General features: G+C 37.8%; 1 protein-coding gene across 1 annotated transcript in view; it reads left to right on the plus strand.

Annotated features, from left to right (window-relative positions):
• The window catches only part of LOC119482455 (CD5 antigen-like), a 54,072-nt gene extending 42,231 nt beyond the window's left edge, over positions 1 to 11,841 (plus strand). Inside the window, exons 4-8 of the mRNA XM_037759954.1 lie at positions 3,827 to 4,141; positions 6,288 to 6,572; positions 9,641 to 9,970; positions 10,851 to 10,933; positions 11,057 to 11,841. Coding sequence (XP_037615882.1) covers positions 3,827 to 4,141; positions 6,288 to 6,572; positions 9,641 to 9,970; positions 10,851 to 10,933; positions 11,057 to 11,161 — 1,118 coding nt within the window. The 3' untranslated portion in view covers positions 11,162 to 11,841. The remainder of the gene's footprint in view (positions 1 to 3,826; positions 4,142 to 6,287; positions 6,573 to 9,640; positions 9,971 to 10,850; positions 10,934 to 11,056) is intronic.
• The last annotated feature ends 12,756 nt before the right edge of the window (positions 11,842 to 24,597 follow it).

A 24,597-nucleotide genomic window follows, 5' to 3' on the forward strand; every position in this document is an offset into this window, starting at 1 on the left:
TATATAGAGACATATATACATAGACATGTATACAGACATACGTACATAGACGGGGTCCTAAAAATCAGGGAAAGGGCTCTATATTCCCCAGCATTCACTAACAACAGTGCAACATTTATGCTGCAGAATGCTCGCTCAATTAACAATAAAGCACTACTCATCCATGATATCATCACTGACAGGAAAATCGACTTTCTCTGCCTAACTGAGACTTGGCAAAATCAGCAGGATTTCATGGCACTTAATCAAGCAACTCCCCCTGGATATGTCTACATACAGAAGCCTCGCTCCATGGGTCGTGGCGGCGGGCTGGCTGTTATACACCGAGCTGACAGCTTCAAAAGACTTCTCAAAACCCACCTCTTCACCAAGGCCTATGGCCCCTAGCTACTGTTATGTTCCATTTGTTGTGTTTATTTATGTCTATGTTGAAGCGTCCTTGGGTTTCTTGAAAGGCGCTATATAAATCCAAGTTATTATTATTATTATTATTAAATTAACTACATTTTAAGATGATCGAGGGGGCCGAAAACTGGAGCTCTGGCCCTTTCCCCCGCGGAGTTATGATATTACAAAGTTTTCCCGAATTGTCTGGGCTCTCAGCGCAACCCTTCATCTGTCCACCAGATGGCAGGCTCTTTGGGTATTGCCATTGGACGGGGTTGTCCAAAGGCAATACCTTAATCACTCGGGTATTGCCATCGGACGACGCCCAAAATATGGCCTTAATTGGTTAAAGGTCAAGAAAGGTCAACGTGTCCACTGGCAATACATTAATATTGACATTTTCGGTGTTTATATTTCCAAAACCATTGATTTTTTCCTTTCCTGCAGGCGGAGCTTCCCGTGTGCCAAGTTTGAAGTAAATCAGAGAAATTTGATAAAATGGCTCAAAACACTCTGAGAGACAGAAATCCAATTCCAAGTCGCTACGATTGGCCGAGGTATTGCCATTGGACAAGGTCCACTCGGCATACCTGAAGCTCTGCAGTAAGGTATGTGAAGTGGACTTGATTTGTCCACTTCACATACCATACTGCAGGGCCTCGGGTATGCTGAGTGGACAGAGGCCATATCTACAAAGTGCCTTGGGCAAGGAGGCTGAAAGCTACAGGGCTAGTTCCTGGAGGCCAAGGCACCAATATAGTCAAAGTCCAGCTCCCCAAACATAAAGATGTTAACAATATAGCCTCTGTCCAATTGGCTTACCGACTTGTTGAAATCGGTTGAGGAATGTAGACGTTATAGTGCTTTTTATCCAGAAAAACGGCAGCTCCCCCGTTCCCTAGTACAGGGTTACAGGCCAGTCTTGCCTGGTCCAATATGGTGCCCACGTTGATGTATCGCTGCAACGGGCTGAAGCGTCCAATGCAGCATCTATGTATATATTTCTATGGGAGATTTCATGACTCGCTGGGCGTGCCGACTCAGTATGCCCGCCCCTACTCTGCCTCTGTTTGGCTATACCCTTCCAGACGTTCCAGGCGTCTGCTAAACGCTAACATTAGCCTAGCTATAATGCTAACCAGCGCAATGAACTAGAAAGGCTGAATATTGGCAGTTTTATGAAAATTGATGGTGAATCAAAGTGAATTTAATAATGAAATAGCATACGAAAATTGTAAAAAAACGTACCGTCGTTGGTTTGTAGTGGCCAAACGGCGGTACTACAACATCCGTGTCCGTCACGTGATGCAAATGGGACAATTTTTTGTATTTTTTTTCTACAAAACAACCTAGATATTGCTACTGATGGATAATACACACCAAGTCAAAGTTGTGACAAGCATTATTGTGTGATTAGTTGAAGAATCACACAAAATACCAGTTTTGCAGTGTTGTTTTGTGCACAATTTATTTGTGAAATTGGCAAGTTTCTAAGAAATAAAAAGGCAACTGGCCATAAATAACAAATTATTTATATAACAGGCAGCATTTTTATTTTTTTTATAACTTCAACTTGTTATTCTTGAAGTCACTGAGAATTGAGAAATACTAAACACTTTTTAGTAAAATGTGTCTATTTGCAAGTTTAGCATGAATAAATGTTACCGTTTGCCTTTGTGTTTACATTCTTTGATATAACTTTTTTAAATAATAAATAATAATCTTATACACACTTTATTCTGCTTTCATGACATAATTTACCACACCGCCTTTATTAGTGCACAGCGGACTGGAGTAGATCCCGAAATTAGCACCGCTATGTACTGAATCCACAATCGTGAAATACTGAAAGATTCACTTATTGTTCTGCGTACTGCCGACTAAATGAAGGATTAAGTTTGCACACTGTAAACACTGAAGTATACTCAAGCAAAACGTGTCACATGACTGACGGCCAGTCTCAAGGCACCCTGTCAGCGGCTCCGTCACGTCTCCAAAAATGTACTTAAAACAATAAATATTTGTGTATTTCTACAGGACTCCAGGCTGAAGAAAATCACAACTCAACAGGTAAATACAAAAAGAGAAATAAAGAAATAAAGTCAAGTCTCAGTTTAATCTTTTCTTAAATTCACCTCTTTTACTGATGACTCTCTTGTTTCTGTTCAGAGCCTGTCAGGTTGGTGGGAGGAGACAGTCGCTGTGCAGGAACACTGGAGCTGAAACATCAGGGAGACTGGAGACCAGTGAGTGGCTCTGACTCTTACTGGACCCTGAAGGAAGCAGCAGCTGTCTGCAGAGACTTGGACTGTGGCTCTGCTGTTTCTGTAGAAGAGAGAGAGGGGTCCTCAAAGAGATCTATGTGGAGGATCAGCTCTTACTGTGTTCAGTCTAGATCTACTCTGAGGGAGTGTGCAGCATCACATTCCTCTAGATACATCCTGAATCTCACCTGCTCAGGTAAGCCCATCAGTGACATCATCTGTGACATCATCTATGACAGTAATATACCCATAATGACTCACACATGCAGCAGCTAGAATCCCAGCAGACTGTCTCTAGCAGCCATGATGGAGTCTGTTGATCTGCTGCCTCCGTAAATCAGCTGCTGAATGCACCAAGATGTATATCTGTAGATGTGAAATAGGCTTGTCGCGGTAGTCGGTGTTACATGGTGGTCGGGCACACACCGATTACATTACGTCCCCACCGTCCCCACCGTCCCCACCCTCGTCTCGCTTTTTATACAGTAATAAAACCCATTTACTTTATGTTGGTGTGTCAGCAGCATGTTATCAACAGATAGTCGGACGACGGACGCTACGATCTGAAAGTGAAAGCATCTGCTCTGTAAGGAGTCAGCTCAGAGTAGCAGGAGTCAGGTTTCACACACGGGATGAGAGAGAGCTGGCAGACAAGACGATGGCGGAGGATTTGGTGACGAAGCGAAAAGCAAACGCACCTATTTGGCAATATTTCAGATTTAAACCCAAATGCTATGAGGGATCCACAACGTTAATGAGGTAATCGCCGCGAGGAGGACGGAGCGGTCACAGCAGGTGTGAGACACACCGCCACCCGACGGTAGAGATCAGAGTCAGCACGCTACACATGTTGACTGTAATCTGTTCTTGTAAAATGTCCGGTGTAATCGGTAACATTGGTGTTGCCATCAGTTTATTAACCGGAGGGAACATTTCCTCACCGTCACATCACTAATATGAAACATACATGCCTGCTGCTTCAGGAGTCCCCTCGGCCAACCAGCAACCAGCCTGAAAGGACTCCTTCTTCAGCTTTACAGCTTTCTGGTGATGAACTCATGTTGGAACTGTTCTGAGTCCAGTTTGAATCACTGAATTGTTGTTTCATGACATCTTTTTATTGAGTGTCTGGTGTCTTTTATCTCTCTCTATTTCATCTTCTATCATCTCTCCAGACTCTGTCAGGCTGGTGAATGGGACTAGTCTGTGCTCAGGCAGACTGGAGGTGAAGACTAACCACTCTAACCAGTGGTGGTCCTCAGTGTGTGACGCTGACTTTGACCAGCAGGATGCAGAGGTGGTCTGTAGGCAGCTTGGCTGTGGGGCTCCTTCAGTCCTCCAGGGGGCGCTCTATGGAGACGTGGAGGCTTCAATGTGGACCAAAGAGTTCCAGTGTGGAGGAACTGAGTCTGCTCTCCTGGACTGTAGAAGCTCAGGCTCAGATAGAAACACCTGCTCACCTGGCAAAGCTGTTGGACTCACCTGCTCAGGTAGAAGAGGAGCTGCAGCTCTGATCTGGTTCATTTCTGTTCTAATGAAACTCACTTTATTCTTTTACTGATGACTCTCTTGTTTCTGTTCAGAGCCTGTTAGGTTGGTGGGAGGAGACAGTCGCTGTGGAGGAACACTGGAGCTGAAACATCAGGGAGACTGGAGACCAGTGACGGACCGTGACTCTTACTGGACCCTGAAGGAAGCAGCTGCTGCCTGCAGAGAGTTGGACTGTGGCTCTGCTGTTTCTGTAGAACAGAGAGAGGAGTCCTCAGTCAGATCTGTGTGGGACATCAGCTCTTACTGTGTTCAGTCTAGATCTACTCTGAGGGAGTGTGCAGCATCAGATTCCTCTAACTACATCCTGAATCTCACCTGCTCAGGTAAGCCCATCAGTGACATCATCTGTGACATCATCTATGACAGTAATATACCCATAATGACACACACATGCAGCAGCTAGAATCCCAGCAGACTATCTCTAGCAGCCATGATGGAGTCTGTTGATCTGCTGCCTCCGTAAATCAGCTGCTGAATGCACCAAGATGTATATCTGTAGATGTGAAATAGGCTTGTCGCGGTAGTCGGTGTTACATGGTGGTCGGGCACACACCGATTACATTACGTCCCCACCGTCCCCACCGTCCCCACCCTCGTCTCGCTTTTTATACAGTAATAAAACCCATTTACTTTATGTTGGTGTGTCAGCAGCATGTTATCAACAGATAGTCGGACGACGGACGCTACGATCTGAAAGTGAAAGCATCTGCTCTGTAAGGAGTCAGCTCAGAGTAGCAGGAGTCAGGTTTCACACACGGGATGAGAGAGAGCTGGCAGACAAGACGATGGCGGAGGATTTGGTGACGAAGTGAAAAGCAAACGCACCTATTTGGCAATATTTCAGATTTAAACCCAAATGCTATGAGGGATCCACAACGTTAATGAGGTAATCGCCGCGAGGAGGACGGAGCGGTTACAGCAGGTGTGAGACACACCGCCACCCGACGGTAGAGATCAGAGTCAGCACGCTACACATGTTGACTGTAATCTGTTCTTGTAAAATGTCCGGTGTAATCGGTAACATTGGTGTTGCCATCAGTTCATTAACCGGAGGGAACATTTCCTCACCGTCACATCACTAATATGAAACATACATGCCTGCTGCTTCAGGAGTCCCCTCAGCCAACCAGCAACCAGCCTGAAAGGACTCCTTCTTCAGCTTTACAGCTTTCTGGTGATGAACTCATGTTGGAACTGTTCTGAGTCCAGTTTGAATCACTGAATTGTTGTTTCATGACATCTCTGTGTAAAAAAAGTTACTTTTAATGCAATTAGCATTTATCACAGTCCCTGTAACATCCAACATCATAGCACTATGTTGGCTAACACTTCATTTTACAGCTCCGCAACTCTCATGGTGATTAGGTGATAATTAGCAAGTAACCTATTTGATATTTCTTTGGAATTACTGCCAAATTACCCCAATATTTACCTCAAAATCTATCTAAGACTACTTTATTATAAACATTATTTACTAATTATCTGCTCAAATATCATGTAAAGGTTAAAATAGGGCCCTGAGGCTTGAGAAGAGGCTGTGTGCTGCTAGATAATCGATGGCAGGGACCGCTCTGAACTCCTCCAGTTGGAATCACTGAATTGTTGTTAATGACATCTTTTTATTGAGTGTCTGGTGTCTTTTATCTCTCTCTATTTCATCTTCTATCATCTCTCCAGACTCTGTCAGGCTGGTGAATGGGACTAGACTGTGCTCAGGCAGACTGGAGGTGAAGACTAACCCCTCTAACCAGTGGTGGTCCTCAGTGTGTGAAGCTGACTTTGACCAGCAGGATGCAGAGGTGGTCTGTAGGCAGCTTGGCTGTGGGGCTCCTTCAGTCCTCCAGGGGGCGCTCTATGGAGACGTGGAGGCTTCAATGTGGACCAAAGAGTTCCAGTGTGGAGGAACTGAGTCTGCTCTCCTGGACTGTAGAAGCTCAGGCTCAGAGAGAAACACCTGCTCACCTGGCAAAGCTGTTGGACTCACCTGCTCAGGTAGAAGAGGAGCTGCAGCTCTGATCTGGTTCATTTCTGTTCTAATGAAACTCACTTTATTCTTTTACTGACGACTCTCTTGTTTCTGTTCAGAGCCTGTCAGGTTGGTGGGAGGAGACAGTCGCTGTGGAGGAACACTGGAGGTGAAACATCAGGGAGACTGGAGACCAGTGAGTGACTCTTACTGGACCCTGAAGAAAGCAGCTGCTGTCTGCAGAGACTTGGACTGTGGCTCTGCTGTTTCTGTAAAAGAGAGAGAGGAGTCCTCACGGAGATCTGTGTGGAGGATCAGCTCTTACTGTGTTCAGTCTGGATCTGCTCTGAGGGAGTGTGTAACATCATATTCCTCTAAGTCCATCCTGAATCTCACCTGCTCAGGTAAGCCCATCAGTGACATCATCTATGACATCATCTATGACAGTAATGTTTCCAGTATGTTCCTTCCTCCGTCACAGTGACAGTCGGTGGTTTCCATTGGACTGAACTGTAAAGTTATCCAGGACAATGACATCCTAAAGTGTAGAGAAGTGTATGGAGAGCTGTTTTAACATTTAATAGCTCAGCTTGACTATCCAGAATTAACATTAGAGATATCTACAACTACATTCTGACTAGTCGTAATCACATTGTGACTAGTCAGAGTTCTTATTCCAGATGTCTATAACCTCATTGTGACTAGTCAAAACGACATTTAGAGATATCTGTAATTCAGTTCTGACTATCCTAAATAACAGTTACAGATATCTCAAACCTCATTATGACCAGTCAGAATTAAATTGTAGATATCTGAAACTGGAGTTACGACTAGTCATAATTCAGTTGTGGATATCTGTAATGAGAAACCCCATACACATGAATGGTAAAAGTAGTTTTAATCGTACTAGTCTAAATGTAATTACAGATATCTAGAATTAGAGTTATGACTAGTCTAAATGTAATTACAGATATCTAGAATTAGAGTTATGACTAGTCTAAATGTAATTACAGATGTATATAATTAGAGTTATGACTAGTCTAAACAGCGTTGCAGATATCTCTGATGAATCTCCTGTCCAGCTATTAAATGTTGAAACAGTTTGCCATAGAAGTGGGCTTGTTTCTGAAAGCTTCAAACTCTCCACAGACTGCTGAGCTTCACCTGACAGGACACACCTGTCTGTCTGGAGGCCTTTCCCATTTCACAGTTCCTACATCCTCCATTCCTTTCCTCGCCTCCTCTCCTCACGTCTTAGTCACGCCCACCAGAGATGTGAGCTGAGGAGGCGAGGAAGAGACGCGAGGAGAGAGGAGTTGAGGCAACAGGCTTTTAACAAAATGAGCCCTCCTCTCCTCAGAGCCGTCATTTTAAAGCCACATCAATTAAATATGACATGTGGCCTCTTTGATACGTCACAGGTGTCTCTGTTCACATTTCTATTTCATCAATTTGTGTGTTATTTTAACTAAATTCTATATTCACCCACCAGCAGCTCATTTTATATGAATGTTCCCTTTAAACCAGAAGGCTGGATTTATTCTATTACATCAGGGCTGTGTATTGGAAAGAATCTGGTGATATGATACGTATCATGATACAGGGGTTACCATTCAGTATATCACCATATATTGTAATTCTTTTAATTTAATTTTAGGAAAACTGTCATAGTATAAAGAACACAACATCATATGCATAAAATCTGAGTAAAAAAAGTTACTTTTTTATGCAATTAACATTTATCACAGTCCCTGTAACATCCAACATCATAGCACTACGTTGGCTAACACTTCATTTTACAGCTCCGCAACTCTCATGGTGATTAGGTGATAATTAGCAAGTAACCTATTTGATATTTCTTTGGAATTACTGCCAAATTACCCCAATATTTACCTCAAAATCTATCTAAAACTACTTTATTATAAACATTATTTACTAATTATCTGCTAAAATATCATGTAAAGGTTAAAATAGGGCCCTGAGGCTTGAGAAGAGGCTGTGTGCTGCTAGATAATCGATGGCAGGGACCGCTCTGAACTCCTCCAGTTGGAATCACTGAATTGTTGTTTCATGACATCTTTTTATTGAGTGTCTGGTGTCTTTTATCTCTCTCTATTTCATCTTCTATCATCTCTCCAGACTCTGTCAGGCTGGTGAATGGGACTAGTCTGTGCTCAGGCAGACTGGAGGTGAAGACTAACCCCTCTAACCAGTGGTGGTCCTCAGTGTGTGACGCTGACTTTGACCAGCAGGATGCAGAGGTGGTCTGTAGGGAGCTTGGCTGTGGGGCTCCTTCAGTCCTCCAGGGGGCGCTCTATGGAGACGTGGAGACTTCAATGTGGACCAAAGAGTTCCAGTGTGGAGGAACTGAGTCTGCTCTCCTGGACTGTAGAAGCTCAGGCTCAGAAAGAAACACCTGCTCACCTGGCAAAGCTGTTGGACTCACCTGCTCAGGTAGAAGAGGAGCTGCAGCTCTGATCTGGTTCATTTCTGTTCTAATGAAACTCACTTTATTCTTTTACTGATGACTCTCTTGTTTCTGTTCAGAGCCTGATGATGTCAGGTTGGTGGGAGGAGACAGTCGCTGTGCAGGAACACTGGAGGTGAAACAGGGAGACTGGAGACCAGTGAGGGGCTCTGGCTGGACCCTGAAGGAAGCAGCTGCTGTCTGCAGAGACTTGGACTGTGGCTCTGCTGTTTCTGTAGAACAGAGAGAGGGGTCCTCACGGAGATCTGTGTGGTGGATCAGGTCTGACTGTGTTCAGTCTGGATCTGCTCTGAGGGAGTGTGCAATATCAGTTTCCTCTGTCTCCATCCTGAATCTCACCTGCTCAGGTAAGCCCATCAGTGACATCATCTATGACATCATCTATGACAGTAATGTTTCCAGTATGTTCCTTCCTCCGTCACAGTGACAGTCGGTGGTTTCCATTGGACTGAACTGTAAAGTTATCCAGGACAATGACATCCTAAAGTGTAGAGAAGTGTATGGAGAGCTGTTTTAACATTTAATAGCTCAGCTTGACTATCAAGAATCAACATTAGAGATATCTACAACTACATTCTGACTAGTCGTAATCACATTGTGACTAGTCAGAGTTCTTATTCCAGATATCTATAACCTCATTGTGACTAGTCAAAACGACATTTAGAGATATCTGTAATTCAGTTCTGACTATCCTAAATAACAGTTACAGATAAACGTTTAAACGGAAACGGCGGTGCATTGAACACTCTGTTGTGCTACGCGAATGCACTGCCTTTATAATACGGCGGGGTTCGTGCACGTCGCGGCTGATTGGGTAACACCTCTGACACACCCACCAAATGAGAGGAAACGCACCTCAAAGCCTGTTGTGCACCATTTCCAGGAAACACGCCGTTCAACCCAGAAACCGTAGCAAACCAGTGCACGCTGTTTTCAGACTGAACGTGCTCCGGCTCTCAGCCAATCATCTCTCTGTGTTTACAGACCTGCTGCTTCAGCCCAACATCTCTGGGTCCTCCTCCGTGGACCGGGTCTCCGAGGCCCAGCAGCAGGGGTTTCACGTGCTCAGGGGCTCCACCTTCACCATCAGCTGCTCCGTCCAGCCACAGTACCCAGGAGGCTCCTTCCAGCTCACCTTCACCTCCTCCACCTCAGCACTCAAGTACACCCAGCCAGCTGTCAATCACTCCGCCCACTTCCTGTTTCCTGCTGCAGAGCCCGCCCACCAAGGAAGCTACAGATGTGTTTATCACGTCTATGTTTTTTCTCACGACTTCTTCTCTGAGAGCCGTCTGATCTCTCTCACCGTCGCAGGTAAGCTGACTGTTTACATGCAGGTTTGGAAAATGTGGAAATGATCAGCTGACAACAGAGAAGCTTTCATTCTCTAATCAAGGATTGGGCTTATTTTAATAATTAAGGACTTTTCTTATTTCATAAGAAGTTTACTTAATTTTGTATTTTAATATTTTCTTTTTTCATAAGAATTTAACTTAATTTTGTAATTATGAATTTTGCTTATTTTTTATAATTAAAGATTTTACTTAATTTGTAATGAAGGAATTTTTTTCATAATAATTTTCCTTATCTTTGTATTTAAGAAGTTTGATGAATTTTGTCGGAGCCTTCAGAGATCATAGGGATTAAAACATGAATAAAAGTTAGAGGTTTATTCTACGTGGAGATGACGTCACTTTAGGACGTCTGCTCACAACCGATTAAAGAGAGAAATATAGTACTAGTAGTACTTCATTTAAGTAGTACTAGTAGTACTTCATCAAAGTACTTTAAGGGTTATGACATGTTCAGTCATAATAAGTCCGTGCATGTTGTTGTTTGTGGAATGACACTGTGACTACTGTCATTGTGTTCCACATGTCATATAGTAACCACACTTGTACAAAGTGGATGAATGTCAACAGCAAACAGTCGACTGGAGGACGGAGCATGTTTGGTTGTAAACATATAAAAGTCTCACTAAAGTCACGTCAGTTGTATTTCTACAGATTAATCTCAGAGGACTTTCTAATCTGTCCAACAAAGAACAGTCTCCGTCCTCAGAGCCTGGATTCACATAAAGCAGATTGAAGAAGTGCTTTTAGATTTCAGGTCACTACAGTTTGTGTTTAATGGGAGCTGTTGGACTCATGATGTCATGTGATGTGATGTGATGACTGTCCATGTGTTTGATCAGATCTAAGGCCTTTCATCATCAGAGCCATCGTCCTGCCGCTGATTCTGCTGTTGGAGAACATTGGCCTTTACTTCTACTATAAGGTACTGACACACGTCTGTTGTTCAGACCGCTGACTGACATGAAGCACTCAGTCTGTGTTTATTGAAGTGAAGAGAGAGGAGTGATGCAGGAAGTCACATCTGTGTGCTGTCATGTGTCTCCAGGGCAAGAGGGGGCAGAGGCCGAGCAGACGGGAGAAGGCTGAGCCGGATTATTATAACCTGGGTGTTCCTGCAGCTGAAGAGGAAGGAGCTCAGGGAGCAGAGTAGCACCTCCAAGGAGCTCATCTCACATCCAGATGGATTTATAACACAACCCAGCAGCAGCTCATTTTAGACGCATGTTCCCTTTAAACAAGAAGGCTGCTTCTATTCTATTACATCATATACTATATCTGTTTCACTCTCAACATGAAAACCAACAATGTGTTAGTCTCTTGTAGCCCATTGGTTCCTCCTGAAGATGTAAATCTCTAAAAACACCTCACAAACATAAAGTGTCATTGAAAACTAGACTTGAAAGCAGGAATACCGGAGTCCGACCCAGGCCGATCGGGAACAGTGCTTTATATTAAATTAAGATAAATGTAGAACATTGATATATATCCTCTAAAGTCTGTATTACCTGTCAAATCTGAAGACAATTGAAGAATGAAATCCTGAGATCAGAGTAAAAACATGTTGGATCTGTAGATCTGGAGCACATCCAGGGTTGGTGAAGCACATCTGCTGCCACGTTGACAATCTGTTGGTGTTTGTGATTCAAAAATATCTATAATGAATGAATCAAAGTCATGTAGCCAGCAAACACAGTAGAGTATTAAAAACCAGAGGCTGTTTTCACACCAGTTTCATCTGGTTAGTGACACATGAACTTTATGAGCTCACTTTAGCGCCCCCTTGTGGTTCACATGGCTCATTTATTGTTGTGAGCAGGACCACATTTAGCTTATAAAATAACCATAATAATACCATTGGGAGCAAAAATATAAGAGTATTAACAGCTTATAGTGTGATGAAGGAATTTTAGTATTTCATTAGAATTTAGCTTAATTTTGTACATAAGGAAAATTTGTAATTGAAGATTTTACTTTTACTTTTTTCTAATGAAGGATTTTGCTTATTTCATAACAATTTCACTTAATGTTGTAATCAAGAATTTTGCAAATTTTCATGATTAAGTACTTATTTTTTAAGAATTTTACTTAATGCTGTAATAAAGGATTTGATGATTTTTATTATTAAGTAATTTACTTATTTTTTTAAGAATTTTACTTAATTGTTTTAATTAAGTAATTTTCTTATTACATAAGTATTTTACTTAATTTTATTTCAGTAGAATTTGGCTAATTTCTGTAAATAAGGTGTTTACTTAATTTTGCACTTAAAGAATGTGCTTAATTTCTATGAATTTTACTTTTGTATTTAAGGAATTTACCAAATTTTGTACTTTGGGAATTTTGTTGATGTTGTACTTAACAAATTTACACAAATTTATAATTGAGGATTTTACTTTTATTACTTTTTTTCTAATGAAGGATTTTGCTTATTTCATAAGAATTTCACTTAATGCTGTAATATAGGATTTGATCTTTTTTATAATTAAGTAATTTACTTATTTTTTAAGAATTTTACTTAATTTCTTTAATTAAGGATTTTTTTTATTATATAAGAATTTTACTTTATTTTATTTCAGTAGAATTTGGCTAATTTTTGTACATAAGGAGTTTACTTAATTTCGCACTTAAAGAATGTGCTTAATTTCTATGAATTTTACTTTTGCATTTAAGGAATTTATTGAATTTTGTACTCTAGGAATTGTCTTGATGTTGTACTTAACAAATTTACACAAATTTATAATTGAGGATTTTACTTTTATTACTTTTTTTCAAAAGAAGAATTTTGCTTATTTCATAAGAATTTCACTTAATATTATAATTAAGGATTTTGCAAATTTTCATGATTAAGTACTTATTTTTTAAGAATTTTACTTAATGCTGTAATAAAGGATTTGATGATTTTTATTATTAAGTAATTTACTTATTTTTTTAAGAATTTTACTTAATTGTTTTAATTAAGTCATTTTCTTATTACATAAGTATTTTACTTAATTTTATTTCAGTAGAATTTGGCTAATTTCTGTAAATAAGGTGTTTACTTAATTTTGAACTTAAAGAATGTGCTTAATTTCTATGAATTTTACTTTTGTATTTTAGGAATTTACCAAATTTTGTACTTTGGGAATTTTGTTGATGTTGTACTTAACAAATTTACACAAATTTATAATTGAGGATTTTACTTTTATTACTTTTTTTCTGATGAAGAATTTTGCTTATTTCATAAGAATTTCACTTAATATTATAATTAAGGATTTTGCAAATTTTCATGATTAAGTACTTATTTTTTAAGAATTTTACTTAATGCTGTAATAAAGGATTTGATGATTTTTATTATTAAGTAATTTACTTATTTTTTTAAGAATTTTACTTAATTGTTTTAATTAAGTCATTTTCTTATTACATAAGTATTTTACTTAATTTTATTTCAGTAGAATTTGGCTAATTTCTGTAAATAATGTGTTTACTTAATTTTGCACTTAAAGAATGTGCTTAATTTCTATGAATTTTACTTTTGTATTTAAGGAATTTACAAAATTTTGTACTTTGGGAATTTTGTTGATGTTGTACTTAACAAATTTACACAAATTTATAATTGAGGATTTTACTTTTATTACTTTTTTTCTAATGAAGAATTTTGCTTATTTCATAAGAATTTCACTTAATATTATAATTAAGGATTTTGCAAATTTTCATGATTAAGTACTTATTTTTTAAGAATTTTACTTAATGCTGTAATAAAGGATTTGATGATTTTTATTATTAAGTAATTTACTTATTTTTTTAAGAATTTTACTTAATTGTTTTAATTAAGTCATTTTCTTATTACATAAGTATTTTACTTAATTTTATTTCAGTAGAATTTGGCTAATTTCTGTAAATAAGGTGTTTACTTAATTTTGAACTTAAAGAATGTGCTTAATTTCTATGAATTTTACTTTTGTATTTTAGGAATTTACCAAATTTTGTACTTTGGGAATTTTGTTGATGTTGTACTTAACAAATTTACACAAATTTATAATTGAGGATTTTACTTTTATTACTTTTTTTCTGATGAAGAATTTTGCTTATTTCATAAGAATTTCACTTAATATTATAATTAAGGATTTTGCAAATTTTCATGATTAAGTACTTATTTTTTAAGAATTTTACTTAATGCTGTAATAAAGGATTTGATGATTTTTATTGTTAAGTAATTTACTTATTTTTTTAAGAATTTTACTTAATTATTTTAATTAAGGAATTTTCTTATTACATACGAATTTTACTTAATTTTATTTCAGTAGAATTTGGCAAATTTTTGTACATAAGGAGTTTACTTAATTTTGCACTTAAAGAATGTGCTTGATTTCTATGAATTTTACTTACTTTTGCATTCAAGGAATTTATTTAATTTTTTTACTTTGGGAATTTTCTTGATGTTGAACTTAACAAATTTACACAAATTTATAATTGAGGATTTTACTGTTACTACTTTTTTCTAATGAAGGATTTTGCTAATTTCATAAGAATTTCACTTAATGCTGTAATATAGGATTTGATCTTTTTTATAATTAAGTAATTTACTTATTTTTTAAGAATTTTACTTAATTTCTTTAATTAAGGATTTTTTTTATTATATAAGAATTTTACTTTATTTTATTTCAGTAGAATTTGGCTAATTTTTGTACATAAGGAGTTTACTTAATTTCGCACTTAAAGAATGTGCTTAATTTCTATGAATTTTACTTTTGCATTTAAGGAATTTATTGAATTTTGTACTCTAGGAATTGTCTTGATGTTGTACTTAACAAATTTACACAAATTTATAATTGAGGATTTTACTTTTACTACTTTATTTCTAATGAAGGATTTTGCTCATTTCATAAGAATTTCACTTAATGTTGTAATAAAGGATTTGACGATTTTTATAATTAAGTAATTTACTTATTTTTTAAGAATCTTACTTAATTTTGTAATTAAGGGATTTTCTTATTACATAAGTATTTTAGTTTGAAGTATATGTATAAAGAAAATACAGAAATAAATAGGTGAACGGCTCATACACAGTTATTACAGTAAGTAAGTTTGGGGAAATAAATAAGGAGTGAAATGCAAAAGGAAAATCGTGCAGGAATAAATAAATAAATAATATTGCAAAATAAATAAATAAATGTAAAAATTAATGAAAATAGATTAATGAATAAATAAAAGGATTAGAAGTATTGAGTTTAGATTATAATGCCTTAATGTTTGTAAATGAATTATCTTCAATACAAAAAAAATTTAAAAAATGTAGTTATTCCCTTCCAAATACAACGTCTAATGTTCTGTAATATTAATGTGTGGATAATAATAATCATAATAATAATCATAATTATTATAATTAAAAAGGTTGTTTGAAAAACTCCCTCTGAGGATGTTTGCAGGGTGCAGCTGTTGCCTAGCAACGGTTGCTGCGCTGCGGTAGCTGCTGGAATGGGCGGGGCCCTCATGGAACGCTGTGAAGTGATGACGCACTTCGAATGGCTTTAATGGCTTTATGACATCATAGGTGACGTCATGAAAATGGCTTTGATGTGTGAAATGAGAGCTTATGAATAGAAGCTGATTTGAACCTTTAGGACCAAACCAGACAGGAAGACATCCACGGAAAGAAGCAGGGAAGTCATCTCCAACTCCACGAGGCAGCGAATATAACTGAGGATAAATCAGTATCATTGAATCATCAAAATGTCTGACTTCAATGTACGTCCCTGCCATTACCCAGCTGTTACGCTCCTTTTTTGAAGGGATGACAGAAGAACAGTGGGTATCACTGAAAACCTGCCGACCAGATGATACCGCCATGACCATGATGGGAGAGTTGATGTTGGACATCGTAGCAACAGTGCTAAAGAACTTCATGAAGTCTCTCGGGAGCACAACCGCGGTGTCTGAGGAAGACGTCAAAACCCATCTGGGCGACACGATCGGGGAGTGTTTTGCCGAAGCTCTGGGCGTGGACGCCTCGGTGTCGTGTCCCAGCTCACGAAGCTTGACGAGCTTGATCTCTCAAGAGGTTTCAGACAGCGTCCAAAGTGCCCTCTCCAGTCCCGAGGGCGTCATCCAGCGCTTCACTCCACCCAGTAAACTCAACAGCATGATCCTGGATGCTTGCAAAGTGTTCCAGGCACTCATCGCCATGATGCCCACTGTGTTTTCACTTCGACCACGCAAGCACAGGGCAGGTCTGTCCGCTGTCAAAGAACTGGTCCTGGAAGATATCGAGTCGTACGAAGAAGACGTTTCATCAGACGTTGTGACTGAGATGAAAAAAACTAATTCGATCGAAGATATCATCAGACATGAGTTGAATGATATCACACAACGTCTCTTGGTTGACGTACCAGACTCTGAGTACACGCTGCTGCAATCTCAAAACTCTCGGGAGATTGAAGACGTTGCAGAGGACATCACTCGGACCATCGCTGAAGATGCTGCAGACCCGACTCCGTCGGAACAGAGGAGCAAACGCTCTAAGAAAAGCATCTGGAGCAAAATCAAGAAGCTTTTGGGAAAGTGTTTTGCCAAAGCGTGGTTCCATCGAATCGTTGCACAAATAACGAAGAGTTTCCACCGCGGCAAGAAAGTTCCCAGCCAGGAGTCGGTGAATGCTCTCATGAAGAAGTTTAACTCTCTGCTTAAAAAGCAAGAGACACGCAAACTTCTGGGACTTGCTTCTCCGGGCTTAAACATTCCCGCCGATCGAGTATTGGTTTTCACAAACCTCTTGAGTGAACTCCTCTACACGCACATCGCAGACGGGCCAGAGATCATCCCCGAGCCGGTGATACGTGCAAACATTCTCGCTGACTTGAGGCGGAAGGTGCTCAACTTCCTGTCTCTGGCCAGATGGTGGCAGATCTTTCAGGCGGGCGACCTCGCCGACAAGGTGAAAGACGCCATAATGGCCGCTGAGTTCAGGGCCAACAAACCTGTCGCCATCGCTGCACCGCCTCGCCAAGTAACCATGACGATAAGTCGTGAAGACTTCGCACGGCAAGCGCGGGACAAGCAAAACAAATTGTGCGTCGAGGTCCTCATGGAGAGGCTCGTGTCGAGGATCTTCAAGAAGGCCAAAGTCAGCTGGTCCCTTTCAAACGTCAAGGACCTCATCGGGGGTCTTCTTGAGAGAACATGGGCCGAACTCGAGGGTATCGATTTTGATTGCGACCTGACAACGTTCGAGAACCTCGAAAAGATCATTTGCCGGGACCTTTGTAAGAAGTGGTGCAATATATCATGTGTAATGATGTCCTTGAAAACGGATGATCCAGGACTTGGAGACTATATTGCCCGCGCTGTCAAAGGTCACCTTAAGACACCGCAGAGAGAGTGTTGCTGCATGTGCAGGTTCTTCACCTCTATGTTCAACGCCGTGACGAGGCGTTAAGGTGCTTTATTGGGTTTTCTCCGGGAGCTCCGGTTTATCCCACATATAGTGAATAATCTGATTCATTATAGAGAAAAAAAATCTTTTGAATTTGTCATTCATCTTGAAGGAAAAATTGACTTTTTCCTTCTAAATGAATGTGAATTCTTGAGCTCTCAGCGCCACCTCAGTAGTCAGTGTCGTCTATTATTGTGGTATAAATGTGCTTTATGGGTTTTCTCCGGGGGTTCCGGTTTATCCCACATATAATGAACAATCTGATTTATTATAGATAAAAAAATCCGTTGAATGTGTCATTCATCTTGAAGGAAAAATTGACTTTTTCCTTCTAAATGACTGCGAGGGATCTGGGTGGTCCAGTTCTCCCACATTCAGTGCATAAGAAACATTTAATTAAATAAAAAAATAATAAAAAAAATCTGCATATTAATACGTATTAATATATACATTTTATTTATTGATAAATAAAAATGAAACAATTAAAAGTGTGTAGTTTTGTAACAGTATTTTATCTCACCAAAGAAGAAGAAGTATTTCCGGATGTGGTTGTGGACATAATGGATGTAGGTGGACATAGACATATATACATATACTCTATATGTATATATGTCTATGTCCACCTCAGTAGTCAGTGTTGTCTATTGTTGTGGTACGCACTGGTTTGAACTGGGTGATCCAGTTCTCCGAAATTCAGTGCATAAGAAACATCTAATAACTCATTAAATAAAATAAAAAATAAAAAAATGTATATATATTAACATGTATTCATGAATAATAAATAAATAAAAAAAATATTATTTATTCTGCTCATTCTGCTCATTTCTCAACTCAGACTGAAGTTCTGCTGATAAAATGAAACAATTAAAAGTGTGTTGTTTTGCAACAGTATTTTATCTCATTAAAACGACTTGCATCAGCCTTAAAGTTCTAGTGACAACCCAGAACAGTGAGTAGATACGTTAGGGTTAGGGCTGTTCAGATAACGTGTTTACAACACTCATTTAATTTCATTTTTACAGAACCAATCAACCTTCTGGAGCTCCCAGTTTGCTCCAATACTATGAATTTATTGTTATAAAGTCACTCTCACTCCAATTGATCAAATAGATGTTGAAAAGTTGCACTGAAAAACTAAAAAGTTTGACCCGCTGGTGGCTCCTCGAGAGAGATACAGGGCACCAAAGTCTGCAGGATTCGTCCTCTGGGCACCAGATCCATCCAACAGCTGCTGAGATATTTCAGTCTGAACTAAAGTACTCGACCAACTGAGGCCAACACCGACATCCATCAAGCTGCATCCAGCGAGCTGCATCCACGGAGCTGCATCCACGGAGCTGCATCCATCGAGCTGCATCCATCGAGCTGCATCCATCGAGCTCCATCCATCGAGCTGCATCCACCAAGCTGCATCCACGGAGCTGCATCCAGCGAGCTGCATCCATGGAGCTGCATCCATAGCGTGGCTAAAGAAGCTAAAATATCTTGTACCCTTGCTTTTCTAAACAACTATGAATGTTTGTTTTTGCAAAAAGATCAAGAATGCTCCTTTAATGTTCAGTTAAGGGCAGACACCCGAGCTGAACAGAGGACATTTTTAACAAATAAATACCACCATCAAACTTCCTCAGTTGATTAATCATGTTTTTATATTACAAGTTTTCTGAAATCCTTTGTTTAATTATGTATATGATGCATTATCTTATCATTTATGTGCTAATTTGCTGAACATTGACATATTAGAGTCAAAGGTTTTTACAGAGGGAGTCTCTTTTTATCATTCCATAAATCAGAAAATACTGTCAACAGTTATAAAAAGCTGTGAATGATACATGAACAAACCCCTCTGTAGAAACCTTCAGCGGTGAATTGAGGAGAAATCTACAGAACAGACAAATTGGTATATTACCAATGGATTCATTAGGTGTTCTAGTTTCATATGATACCAGTATCTTCACTCGAGCTTTAAAACTGAGCTCGCTACGACCTCAAAATCACAAGTTGTGTTAATGCGTTAAAGAAGTTAGACTAATCAGACCACAGTGAACCAGACAACATGGTATTTAATTATGACTATTAGGGGGTTATTTCAGCTCGCTAACGTGTTAGAAGAATCCACACATCTGGATGTAGCAGGGTGTGTGTACAAAGGCTTTATTTATTCATTGCCATGTACGTAATAACACCTCTTTACCGCCTAGACTGATGTAAGAATGTGCTGAAGTTCATGCAAACAAAGGTCAAACAAAAAATACAAGGTGATCCACAGAGTTACACCTAAACATGAACAATGAGAGGTCAGCTGACTGGAGGTCATCACAGCATCTCTTCTGGAGATTAAATCTTTAGGAGGAGTTCGTTAAAGTACACGGCCTATAAAACGCTAAAAATGGGCGAAAATCGCACATTAAATTAAAAATGGCTGACTTCGGCACAATGGCATATTCGTGTGTCTCCACATGTTACATCTGTCTGCCAAATTTCATACATGTAGGTGAATTCGGAGCGGGGAGCTCAATTTTTCCAACTTTCTAGGGGGCGCTAGCGAGCACCCGAGACCCTTAAAATACTACATGTTTCACCGATAAGTGTGCCAAGTGAAACAACGTTTTGAGCATGTTGAGGTCCTCAAAAAGGCGATTCATTTCAAGAAAAAGAAAAATAATTCCTACAGTTTCAATCGGGCCTTCGCTGGCCCGACGTTGTTGCTGCTCGGCCCTGATAAAGGGCAAACTAATGCAGTTCAAGCAGTAGCTCTCTGCAGAAGGCCCTGCAGAGAGGGCTTCACTGAACTGTATTGTTGAGTGTGTTTGTCTGTTTGAGGCTGTGTAGTGGTGGTGTTGTAAGGGTTGTGAAAAATCAAACATCTCCATCCAAGATTGTTTTAATCATTTAGTCATAAAATTGAAAAATGTAAGTGGTTTAGTGTCCATGTGAATATTGCAAAAGCAAGATTGACTGTCCTGAACTATCCACACAGCAGAACAGCTTTATATAATGTCTGCGTTCCTCCAGCAGGAGGAGCCGTTATCTTGTCCCTGCAGGTTCAGTGGCTCCTTCTCGTTGGTGCACATTCAGAGTCCTGCAGCTGTCCTCTCAAAGTTCAGTTTAATTATCTAGTAAATAGTTTAATATCTGTATGATGGAGTAAACTGTTGAAGACATGATGTGAGAAGTGACAGAAGATAAAAAGAGAAACCTGCAGGGTGGTCGAGTTACTACTGTTTTTAGAGATTAATTTCACTTTGTTTCACTTCATTGCCCCTCCACAGTAAACATATTAATACATGAAATATATAGAAATGTATAATAAATATATAAAAATATAATAACACCTTTATATTATTATTATTATTATTATTATTATTATTATTATTATTATTTATTTTATTTTATTATTATTTTTTATTTTATCTTATGCTTGTTTTCTGTATGTGGGGGTTGGTATGTCTGTGAGTCTGTCTGTAGATGTTACTTTTTTTGTTTGTGATGAAAATTTAAAAAAGAAAGAAATGTATAATAAAAACTAAAAACAGAAACATTTAAAAAAAAAAATGTAACTATTGAGAGTCAAGAGGAATTCAATATTTTCAAAAACGTGCAGGGATTTTATTTACATTTTTATTATTTGAACATGTGCCAGTATCCTAGTGGTGCATAATAAGGATGCTGATCTATAAATATAAGTGAACACAATGTCTCCCTCTAGTGGCTCCTTCTTGGTGGTGCACATTCAGAGTCCTGCAGCTGTCCTCTCAAAGTTCAGTTAATGATCTAGTAAATAGTTTAATATCTGTATGACTGTTGAAGACATGATGTGAGAAGTGACAGGATGAAAGAGAAACCTGCAGGGTGTTCTGGTTACACTTTAAGTCAACAGAGTCTCTTGTCTTCTCTCTGGACATGAAGACACTTGTTGGTGTCTCTGTCTCTGCTGCCATGTGATCCGTCTGCAGAATGTCCTCCGTCATCCTCAGCCCTCCTGCTGCCCGGTAACACCCCTCCTCTCTCGGTGTCTTCCAGCTGACCTGCAGCAACACGTTGACTTCCAGAGGAGGTTTCAGCCGCGGAGCGACATGCGCTCCTTAGCCGGCCTGGCTGCTCTGGTGGCGGCCGCCAGCGTCTTCCTCTACCTGCTGTCAGCTCACCTTCCTCCGGGACCGACCAGCCTCCAGCCAGAGGACCAGGACCAGGACCAGGACCAGGACCAGGACCAGGGGGAGGACGAGGACTGGGGGGTCAGGTAGGGAGAGGTCACACAGGATAACACTCTGACACTTTAGAATAAAGTTAAATTAACTTAAAGTTTGTTTTTCTTAAAATACAGAAGATTTTTTATTTTTATTTTTATTTTTATTATTATTATTATAATCACATTATTATCATTATTATTATTATTATTATTATTATTATTATTATTATTATTATTATCATTATTATCATTATTATTATTATTATTATTATTATTATTATCATTATTATTATTATTATTATTATTATTATTATCATCACATTATTATTATTATTATTATTATTATTATTATTATCATCACATTATGTTTATTATTATTATAATCACATTATTATTATTATTATTATTATCATTATTATTATTATTATTATTATTATTATTATTATTATTATCATCACATTATGTTTATTATTATTATAATCACATTATTATCATTATTATTATTATTATTATTATTATTATTATTATTATTATTATTATCATCACATTATGTTTATTATTATTATAATCACATTATTATTATTATTATTATTATTATTATTATTATTATTATTATCATTATTATTATTATTATTATTATTATTATCATCACATTATGTTTATTATTATTATAATCACATTATTATTATTATTATTATTATTATTATTATTATCATCACATTATGTTTATTATTATTATAATCACATTATTATTATTATTATTATTATTATTATTATTATTATCATCACATTATTATTATTATTACTATTATTATTATTATTATTATAATCACGTTATTATTATTATTATAATTATTATTATTATTATTATCACATTATGTTTATTATTATTATAATCAGATTATTATCATTATTATTATTATTATTATTATTATTATTATTATTATTATTATCATCACATTATGTTTATTATTATTATAATCACATTATTATTATTATTATTATTATTATCATCACATTATTATTATTATTACTATTATCATTATTATTATTATTATTATTATTATTATTATTATTATTATTATTATCATCACATTATGTTTATTATTATTATAATCACATTATTATTATTATTATTATTATTATTATCATCACATTATTATTATTATTACTATTATTATTATTATTATTATAATCACGTTATTATTATTATTATAATTATTATTATTATTATTATCACATTATAATTATTATTATAATCACGTTATCATTATTATTATTAATATTATTATTATTATCATCACATTTTTATTATTATTATTATTATTATTATTATTATTTATTTAGGTAATTAAGAAATTTAGCCTATTTTATTTATTTTATTTTATTTTATCAGAATATTGTTTATTGCCAGGTGTATCAGGTTATTTTTCTCGGAATTTGCTTTGGTCCGTCTGTGCAAATAGGTGGTAAAAAATAACAATAGAATAATTAAAAGGTTAGAATAAAATAAGAATAAAATAATTGAAATTCTAGCAAGATACAACATACAGATATATATATATATATATATATATACTGTGTATATATATATATATATATATTTATATATTTATTTTATTTTATTTTTATTTGGCTTTTAGCTATGTTTACATGCTAAAAATATTTCCAGGTCTGAAAAAAAATACTGCTCAATAAAAATCCCTACAGCAGTGGTTAACTTTCAGTGTGTAGTTTGCTTGTTCTCCTGTATTAATGTGGGTCTTCTCCTACATTACAGTAAGGTGAAACTAAACTACCCACAGCTCACAGGACTGTGAGTTTATTCCCCCTTGTGATGGGTCCTCACAACCCTTTTGGTTCGTGACCCCCTATAATGATTTAATGTGTTCTTACAGTAAAGGATAAAGGGCAAACTAATGCAGTTCAAGCAGTAGCTCTCTGCAGAAGGCCCTGCAGAGAGGGCTTCACTCTACTGTATTGTTCAGTGTGTTTGTCTGTTTGAGGCTGTGTAGTGGTGGTGATGTAAGGGTTGTGAAAAATCAAACATCTCCATCCAAGATTGTTTAAATCATTTAGTCATGAAATTGAAAAATGTAAGTGGTTTAGTGTCCATGTGAATATCGCAAAAGCAAGATTGACTGTCCTGAACTATCCACACAGCAGAACAGCTTTATATAATGTCTGCGTTCCTCCAGCAGGAGGAGCCGTTATCTTGCCCCTGCAGGTTCAGTGTAGGAGGCTGATGATGAGAAGTCTCTGGGTCTTTCCCATTTGTTCTTTTATACGGCTTGACTCCTCTCCTCGACTCCTCTCCTCGACTCCTCTCCTCGCGTCTTAGTCCCGCCCACGGGAGATGCGAGCAGAGGAGGCGAGGAAAAGACTCGAGGAGAGAGGAAACGAGGAAATATGTTTTTAGAGACATGAGACATCGTTTCCTTTTAAGCGTCACGTGAAGCGACGTCCGTTTCTGATGACAGCAGCAGCTGATCACATCTGGATCAGCTGTCAGTCAGCTTCAACAGCTGTAGAGACTTTAGATGGAGTTTGTGTCTGAACTAATTTAATACTAATAAAGAAACAGAGTTATCAGAGCAGCAGTGTTTCTCTCTGTAGCCTGTTATCTGTTTAACAAACACCTGCACATGAATAACAGCTGCAGTCTGTATTTCTACTGAGGACTGAGTCCTGCTTAGAGGACCAGGAACCATCTCTACTGTGGACTGAGTCCTGCTTAGAGGACCAGGAACCATCTCTACTGTGGACTGAGTCCTGCTTAGAGGACCAGGAACCATCTCTACTGTGGACTGAGTCCTGCTTAGATGACCAGGAACCATCTCTACTGGATCAATATCTTTATATTATTTATTCATTATTAGCATCTGTAGTTATTGATATTCTGACAGTAGAAGTTATGTATTAGGCTGAATGTTTCAGGGAAAATGTAAATGATGTAACTCATATCAAACCCGACGTTCAGGAATTA

Source organism: Sebastes umbrosus, chromosome 23 (genome assembly GCF_015220745.1).
Source record: "Sebastes umbrosus isolate fSebUmb1 chromosome 23, fSebUmb1.pri, whole genome shotgun sequence".
Taxonomy (NCBI): domain Eukaryota; kingdom Metazoa; phylum Chordata; class Actinopteri; order Perciformes; family Sebastidae; genus Sebastes; species Sebastes umbrosus.